Source organism: Microcaecilia unicolor, chromosome 13 (assembly GCF_901765095.1).
Source record: "Microcaecilia unicolor chromosome 13, aMicUni1.1, whole genome shotgun sequence".
In the NCBI taxonomy this organism is placed as follows: domain Eukaryota; kingdom Metazoa; phylum Chordata; class Amphibia; order Gymnophiona; family Siphonopidae; genus Microcaecilia; species Microcaecilia unicolor.
Genome location: NC_044043.1, coordinates 103,485,502 through 103,494,700, shown reverse-complemented (window position 1 = coordinate 103,494,700; position 9,199 = coordinate 103,485,502). Strand labels below are relative to the sequence as shown.

At 40.5% G+C, this 9,199-nt stretch overlaps 1 protein-coding gene across 2 annotated transcripts in view; it reads left to right on the top strand.

The window, feature by feature from the left end:
• The first annotated feature begins 2,003 nt into the window (after positions 1-2,003).
• Positions 2,004-9,199, top strand: part of LOC115482636 (protein-arginine deiminase type-3-like) — a 76,226-nt gene continuing 69,030 nt past the window's right edge. For both annotated transcript variants that reach the window (XM_030222583.1, XM_030222581.1), the window contains exon 1: positions 2,004-2,131. In XM_030222583.1, the coding sequence (XP_030078443.1) occupies positions 2,040-2,131 (92 nt within the window). In that variant the 5' untranslated portion in view covers positions 2,004-2,039. The remainder of the gene's footprint in view (positions 2,132-9,199) is intronic.

The window sequence follows — 9,199 nt, the reverse complement described above, 5'->3', positions numbered from 1 at the left end:
GATTTTAGGTTGGTTTCACACCAAAGCTGAAACCAACATTGAAATTCAGTCAGCCTCTACCCATGACACGCTCACGTGTTGTGAAACTGGCCCCAAATCCTTTTTCTGCCTGGTTTCAGTTTTGGCTGAAAGGATATTTTTATTTTTGGCCATGTTTTTGGTTTTGGCCAAAAAATGAACATGTTCTTTCTGGTAGCCGAAATTTTGTGCTTTGGCTAGTTTGTCTCCCTCCCATACCCTGAAAGAAGCACACTGGTTACCTGTCTCTTATCGTATCACTTACAAGCTTCTCCTTGTCTTCAAAATTCACCAATCTGGTGAACCCTCCTTTCTCTCTAGCCTCTTACTTCTCTACTGCTCCTCCAGACCATTGTGGTCCTCACAGCAGCACTGGCTCATGGTTCCATCTCCTCGAGATGTTGTCTATGCTTCCACCAGGCACACCATCTTTTCTGTCCAAGGGCCAGAGCTTTGGAACCAGCTGCTGAGTCACCTCAGGCTCCAATTCTCACTACAACAGTTCAAGACTAACCTGAAAACACTCCTTTCACAGAAGTCTATGCTTGAGATCAGACTCTGCAAGTTGTAAAATATTGCATAACTGTCCTTATGTGTCTTTCTCCTCCCTCTTTCTGTTTTAGCATTGTAGTTCCGTGTCTGCATCCGTGTCTCATTTCACTCCCTTCTTTCACCTATATTAATCTGTAAGTTACCCAGACACTTCTGTAATGGACAGGATAGTAAATGTTTTGAATAAACTTGTAGTGCTCCAAATAAATGCTTTTGACATACAAAATTTTGCAGGAATTTAAGTCTGTTTGTTTGGGATGATAAGTTCCTTAGGAATTAGCCTTGCTGTGGAGATATGTCAGCCGCTGTAAAAACACCATGGCTTTTAGTTGGTTTTCATTAGCTGCTGTTCATGTGTGTGGAGGCTGTTTTGCCTGAAGGTAGAATATGGTCATCCATCTGGCTTGGACACTGTGGGGCTGATATTCAGACCACGAGAGGTTTCCAGGCTGCCTTCCGTGGTGAACACTGAGCTTACATACTCAATGCTGCGCTATTTCCAGTGACCGGCATTAAATATCTGGTTTATTTTTGGCCAGTTTAAACATAACTGGCCAAGGCAATGTTCAGTGATGTTCTTTATGTTTAAACCTGCCAAACATCTTCCAGGTATTCACAGGGCCAAATATGTCCACCAAACTCATACTGAAAGTCGGCAGATAGCTGATTATATTGTGCAATATAACCGGGTATCCACTAAACGCTAACTGGTGATATTCAGCAGGAGATAGTCGGCTATCTCCCGGTACCACTTAACCAGCCAGGTGCTGCTCCTGGCCAGTTAAATGGTTTTCTGGCAGTTTCGGTTTCGGTCAGCCTCTAGTTGCGACCTAAGCTGTTTACACACTTAATACTGCAATGCTTAGCTGCTAATTATTGGCATTGATTACCTCATAAGTGATTCTATAAACTTAAGTGCTCTAATGTCACCAGAATTTAGGCAGCAGCCTACAGAATCGCCTTTCACACCTCAAGAAATGGATAAAATAGGAATGAGAAGGGATAAAAGACAGACTCTTGGAGGACACCTACAGAATAAGGAACAAGAGAGGCTGGTACTATTGTCAGAAAGCTATGAAACACGGGAAAAAATTGAAATAAAAGTTCCCCCCTCCCTCAACCTCCCCCCAAAAGTGAAAAGGTAGAAAGTGAGTGGGAAAACCCGGCAGTGGGGAGAAGGTTTGTGCAGATCAGCAGCCTGTCTAGGGTGTTTGAAAGGAAGAAACAGCAGTGGGATCCCGTACTCCAGTCAGGACTCAAACACACAACAGCACCAAACCTTCCCAGGGAGTTTTCCTTTCCATTTCCTGCAAATCCCCACTGCAGATGGCTATCCAGGCAGAAAAGTGTTAATTTAGCTAAAGAATCCACCTACTGAGAAGGGCGAGGTTCAGCTGCCTCACCCTAGCAGGGCAAACGGACACAAGAGTCCTAAAGTGTGATTACAAGGAAGGCAACGTGGCAGCAGCATGTCTCGGAACCGAACCATCCAGCTCTCCTGTCAGCAACTCACTTACACGACCTGTGTAGTAGGGACAAAGACAGCTATAGATGTATATGGGTAAGAAAAAGACCTTAAAGCATGTTCTGAATACCTTAGTGATTTGATAGAGCTTTCCAAAAAGTGTGATTTCAACTTTAGGGGAAAGGAGGAAACTGTGGTTTGGGAAATTCTTTATGTATTTAAGGAGTACATTTTCAAATAACTTGCGTAACCCGAAGGGTACTTTATTTATTTATTACACTTATACCCCGCACTTTCCCACTCATAGCAGGTTCAGTGCGGCTTACATAGTGGTAGGTTACAAAGTGTAGTAGAGAGAACGAATATTATAATGCATGTTAATGTCCTTGAATCTGTACAAAAGGTATAATAGACAAGCACAATAGAAATCACAATACAATCCAAAAATGCATTGTAACTCTTTTTCTTATACATCTTATTTTCTTTTTCATGTTTTATTTTGTTTTATTTCTATTGATTACCTTTAAAAGTGGACTAACATGGCTACCACACCTTTATACAATCTAAAAAATGCATTGTAATTCCCAGGCAGTTTCACAATACAGTCCAAAAATGCACTGTAACTCTGTGAATTACAATGCATTTTTGGATTGTATGAGTTTGACATTGTAATTCTCAGGCAGATTCTCCTGCCTCATGTTAAAAACTGCTCTTACTCTGCTCCAAAGTAGCACTGATGCAGTCCAGCTTGTACAGGGTATATGTGGGGAGCAGTTTCTTCAAATGGGTTAGATTTGTGCATGTAATGAACCTCACTCCTAAGCCAGAGCATGTGGAGTATGATGTACTGCTTTCGCTTGCGGTAGTCCTTGCCTTCTGCCCAAGGCAGCTTCTTTGTGGAGTTTATAAGATGCTTCATGTAGAGGCAACTTTTCCAGGTGTGCTTGGAAGTTCTTTTTGATCAAGCCTGTGGCATCCAAAATGTCAGGTATCTACATCAGACAAGGAATGTCTAAGTCAAACAGTCAAAATTTTAAAACATATTTAACAAAAGATGAGGAACGTGGAGCTTTGTATACGGTATATATAAGGCTGCAGGAAAAATAGGAGCATTTTCCAGCAGATGTTGTGGGAACGATCATTTTACAGAAAAATCTGTTAAGAAAAAAGAGCAACATCCCTTGTACCCACACTACAATCTGCTAATATTAATACAGCCTATTTTGTTGATTATATTTCTCACTCTATTAAGTATTTGATTTTTGTTTGAATATTTTTTAAGTTTTATGTAGCTTATTGTACCGTAGGAGCAAAACGAACACTATGAAAGACTGTATGTATATCTCCACAGTACTCCACTTAGCCCTGAGGATTGAGGGGGTAGTAAATATTTTTTTAAAGATTTTATTATCCTGAAAATTGCACAGATGCAATCACCAAGCTTCACACATATATTACCCAAAGCATATTTTGCTATATATTTTAAATAACTAAAAAAAAAAGTGTAAGGAGTAGATATTGCAAGCATTCATATACAAGTGGAGCCAAGTAAGGAACTGAGTTCCAGAACTCAAATTTGTTTGCTGCTTCAGGTGATTTTGAACAGAAGAGAGGAGAGTATCACTCCCCCCCCCCCTCACTCTCTCCTCCAAAGCCCATGTCTAAATGATGAACAAGTATGCATAACTCGGAGCAGATGCAAAGTCTGATGGGTAAAACTTTTAAGTGTATGATTTTGCAATTCCAAAACTAGGAAATACAGACATACTGTTAAAGCCTGCTCAGACTCTGCCCCCTTCAAATCTGTACATGTTATCAACTTCCGTGTTCTAAAATCACTGGGTCCACTATTGAACTACAGTGGTCAGCGTTTTGTTAAGACATTGGCTGCTGCAGTTCAGTTGAAACTGGATATTCAGTGGCTGTATTGACATATCAGCAGGTTCAGGGCAGCTGTACCCAGCCCACTCACCGGATGGCTAACCGGATAAAGAAAGGCCAACCTTTGTGCTTTAGCTATGCAGGTAGCAGCCTGAATTTGGCCACTAACCAGATGACCCCTGGCCCCACCCAGTCTCTATACATAGTAACATAGTAGATGACAGCAGAGAAAGACCTGCACAGTCCATCCAGTCTATGTGCTACCTTTTGTGTATACCTGACCTTGATTAGTATCTGCCATTTTCACGGCACAGACCGTAGAAGTCTGCCCAGCACTAGCCCCGCCTCCCAACCACCAGCCCTGCCCCCCACCACCGGCTCTGCTGAGGCAGTGAGAGGAGATATTGAACCACTAAATATCCCTCTCACTAGCACTTATCTGGTTAGCAGCAACTAACCAGTACTTGTGTATGTGTCACTTTACCCACATAAATGACTTTTTTTTATATGTTAAAACTTTCTAAAATTGCTTTATTTAAAATGTCATTTACACATGCTATTAACTCTTTAAGCATAATAATCACAACACTGGGAGCATCTGCTAGTAGTACTGCTAGTAATACTACTGCTACCAATAGTGCTGCTGCTACCACTACTTTTACTACTACTACTACTACTAACACAGCTTCTACTAATTGTGCTGCTACTACTAATATTACTGCTCCTGTTACTAATCATGCTGCTCCTCCTATTTCTACTAATAGTGCTGATACTACTACTATTATTTATTTATCGCATTTTTACCGCACCTTTTCCCACAGAATGCAGGCTCAAAGTGTCTTACAGTAGACTGGAAAGACTAGTGCCAATCCTATTGCTACTACTACTAATGTTACTGCTACCGCAAGACTGCTATCACTACTGCTAGTTCTGCTTCTACTACTATTGCTACTAATAGTGCTGCTACCACAGCTATTATCGCTGCTGATACTAATTGTACTACTACAACCACTGCTAGTGCTGCTACTATTACTGCTGCTACTACTGTTACTAATCATGCTACTATTACTATTGCTACCAATAGTGCTACTACCACTATTATTGCTACTACTAATACTGCTGCTGCTGCTGCTGCTACTACTACTGTTAGTGCTGCTACTTCTACTAATGCTAGTGCTGCTACTACTACTAATATTAGTGTAACCCTATGAGTTAAATTTGAAAAGATTACCTGGCTCCTTCTAGATCTGGTGTAGAGACAGTGAGCAGTGCATGTTGGGATCCTTGAAGGTCTCTGGAAATCTGAAAGACAGGAGAAAAGAAAGTTTAAAGAATCTAGTGTTTTGTAAAATTGAATGTGTTTAAATGATTTATGTACCTAATATTTATACTTTTCTGAAAATGTTTCCAATGTTTCTAAACTGATTTGTGTTGCAAATCTGTAATTGAAATATATATGTTAAATTTGCAAGTTGGTAAAATTTCATTAACAGTTAAATATAATTCAAATAATAAAAAAATTATTTTCTTTTTATTGTTAAACTCCCTGGTTGGTGTTGAGTCATTTTGGGGAAACACTGTGACATATTTGGTACCATCATTGTAATACCTTGCTCTGCCACCAGGGGGTTTACATTAGTACTTCTACTGCTACTAATAGTACTGCTACCACTATGATTGCTACTACTGTTAATACTGCTGATGCTACTACAGCTACTAATTATGCTTCTGCTACTACTATTGTTGCTACTACTGATGCTGCAATTATCGCTGCTACTAGTTTTAGTCCTACTGCTACTAATATTTATTTGTAACATTTATACCCCGCGCTTTCCCACTCATTAGCAGGTTCAATGCGGCTTACAAATCCTACAGTTTAAACAAAGTAGCATAACATGGATGCAGCTATGATACAGTAAGTAAAGAGGAGGTCGTTCAAATGTTGATGCAGATTAAACAAAGTAATATAAAATGCATGTAGATGTAATATAGTAAAATTGAAAGTGATCGTAAGATGTGGATAGGTGAGATGGGCAAGGAAGGAGGATGGTAGAGGTAGGGAATGGGAGATGGGTGTGTAATGGGGTTAGTGTATTATTTTAATGGGCCCAATGCAGTGTACAAAATTACAAAAGAAATAAGACATCTTTATTTTGCTACCTCAGTACCTCATAATTTATTTATTTGTTACATTTGTATTCCACATTTTCCCACCTATTTGCAGGCTCAATGTGGCTTACATATACCATAGAGGCGTTCAGAATCCAGTCAAGCTGGTCTTCAGGTGTCAATAGGAAATCAATTATTTCTGCTTCTGTTTTAGACTTTCAGTTCAATTCAAACAAGATCTAAGATTTGAAACCATGAGCTTTCATTTACAACTGTATGGAGGATGTTTTTCCCTCCCCCTCCCCCAATCACTCTGTAAACGTTCCCTAAAAGGAATAATTAAATCTTATCCTCAATCATACAAATACGTTTTAACTTATTACAAAAAGCTAGACAGTTTTGTTCAGTTCTAAAATAAACAGGAAAGGAATTTTAGAGGGAAACCCCCATGACTGAAAAAATTGAGTTAATAATTCTAAGAAATCTCTTGTTCCTAAAAAAGGTTGAAGTGCCATCTGATTTCTTAGTTGACAAGACAATCTTGGCATAGTAGTAGACATTACTCTTATCAATAATTCTGAAGCAGTACCGTACAAGATCTGAAAAAGCAAGCAAGATGTTGTAAATAAAATCATTTTATTAACCAGGAGTCAATGAAATCTGGTAATATAATGAGAGAAACTGAAAAACTTACAAAGCCTAAAAATTACTCTCACTGAAGTATTCTGTATAAGTTGTAATTTCTTCATCAGTTTAGAACTTAAACCAAGATAAAGAACGTTACAATAATCCAAGTGAGGCAAAACCAGCATTTGAACCAACAGGGCAAATGTTTCTTGATGAAAATAAGATCTCAAAAGCTGTAATTTTTTTTAATTTAAAAGGGTTTTCCACCATAAGGAATTTACTTGAGATTGATAATTCAAGCATGAATCCAGAATCACACCCAACACTCTTGATTCTGACTCGACCAATAACGTTTGATCCCTCGATAGAGGTCAGGCAGTTCTTTCAAAATTGGTCAGAAAATAGTCCGGGTCATCCTCTAGTACCATCTTCATAAACACCAGAACTTGAGGGTGCAACCTGGGAGACTGCAAAGCTTGTGTCACCTGGGTTAGGGAGCTCTGCTGGGCTTCCAGAGTTCTTTGGAGGCTTGATGGTGCCCCTATTGCCTCTGTACTACTTGCTTCTGCTGGCTTTCCACTAGGGCCTGGAGTAGTTTCTCTATGTTTTTGCTATAGTGGCCTCACCTACAAACGTGCACTGTGTGAGGAAAACAAAAATAAAACCTGCCTGTCCTAATTATATATCCCCCACTATCTAGGGCAGGGCTAGCCCCTTTTACTCAGTGTCCTGGTGTGGTATCTTCAATAGGTCCAGAGCCCTGGAGGTCATGGATCCAGCTTTCTTGTACAGGATAAGCTACAAATCCCACTGCTGCCACAGCAGGTGATACTGTGAACAAGGGTTGAGGGTGGGCCTTCGCAATAACACAGCAGGACAAGGTTGTAAGCTTTTATTAAACTTCATTCTGAGGCCTGCTACTTCACAGGTCTAGGAACAAAGGCAAAGTCTCTGTACTTCAGAGAAAAAAAGTCTTAACCAGGGCTGCGACCAATAGGGCCCAAAACACAATCCGTAGCCTCTGGTTGACATGCCCCAAATACAGTCTGTAAATTTTCTGCTCTCCCTCCTCTCTCTGGATTTCTAGGTCTGGCCCCAGTCAGACCTCAGAACAAGGTTTACAAGTTTTCAAATCAGAAGCTGGCTTACCTCGGCCAGGTCACAGTAGCTAGAGATATATGTAAAGGCATATGCTGGTGCTTCAGTTCTTCCTTCCCTGGGCCTCCTTAAACCCACTGTGGCCCTGGCTTTTACACTTTCTGGTTCCTGCCCTTTTGGCTCCACCCTTCCCATCTCACGTCATCCCTAGGCAGGACTAGTGGTTTTAAGGTGGCTCAGACTAGGTGAGGGGCAGTGTTTTATAAACCCCCTCACAGAGACATAAGGAAGGGAAGGTTGAACAAAGATAAATCTTGGCATTTAACGGAATCACGAAGCAGCATACGGCAGTGAGTTAATCCATGTAGAAATAGAGGGAAATGTTTTTATTTAAAAAATTAAGTCTTTAAAACACTGTTCCCTCTAAGCTGAGCAGGTGTCCTCCAACTGTATTGCTACCAGTAGGGGGTGCAGTTTCAATATTGTGTTTTTAATCTCAAGGGACAGGCAGGTTCTCTGGAGTCTGCAGAACTTGCCTGTCCCTCACTATTAAAATGTGATGGTGAAACAGCTCCCCCCATTGGCAGGGTTGTAGATGGAGGACTCTCCTTCAGCTTAGAGGGAACAGTGCTTTAAAAGTGCCTTAAATCTTTTAAATGAAAGTTCAAAAGGAATCAAGTTCTAAAATGATGGTGCTATAACACCAAAACATGATGTTTGAGATTTAGGGGGGAGGAGTCAAGATGGTGGTTGTGATGTAGAGCTGCTCCAGTGGTGTGCTTTTGCTATGGTGAAAAAGAAGGGTAAACAGAGGGTTTATCCCTCTAAACCCGGTGAGATGATGAAAGCAGAAGGTGGGCAATGTGTTCCTACAGTATACAGGGGTTTCAGATGGAGAAAGAAATTAGGAAGGGACAGTACCAAGAAGAGAAAGTATACTGGAGCCATATGTCATAACTGGGAGAAAATATAAAGTGTATAGAGAAAATGGACACCTGGAGCGAAGGGTCTGGGAGGATCAGGGTGGACCCGGAAGTCACCCCGGAGAAGATAGTCACCCTCTCAAAGATAGGGGCTAAATTCTTAGTTTTTCAAATCTAAATTTGGTGGAATTCCAGAGCAGGTTTCTTAATCTTAAGGAAAACACCTCCTTATTCGTATATTCATGTAGAAACTGTTTAACCATATCAAGTCACAACATGTACTAATCTCAGGCAAAATTTGGAGCCCAAGGCTGTAAACTGATACGGAAGCATTCACAGCATATGCCAGAAAGAGACAGATAGTACCCAGAGTTCTAAAAAGCATGTAAGCAAACGTTTCTCAGACTGAAAAAATGTATGACTGTTTATCATTGCTTCCATTGCAATAGAAGTACAGAGAAGGGTAACGTGCATGGAGCAGCAGGTACAATGCTAACACCAGAGTGGAATTAGAAAAGGTTCAAAG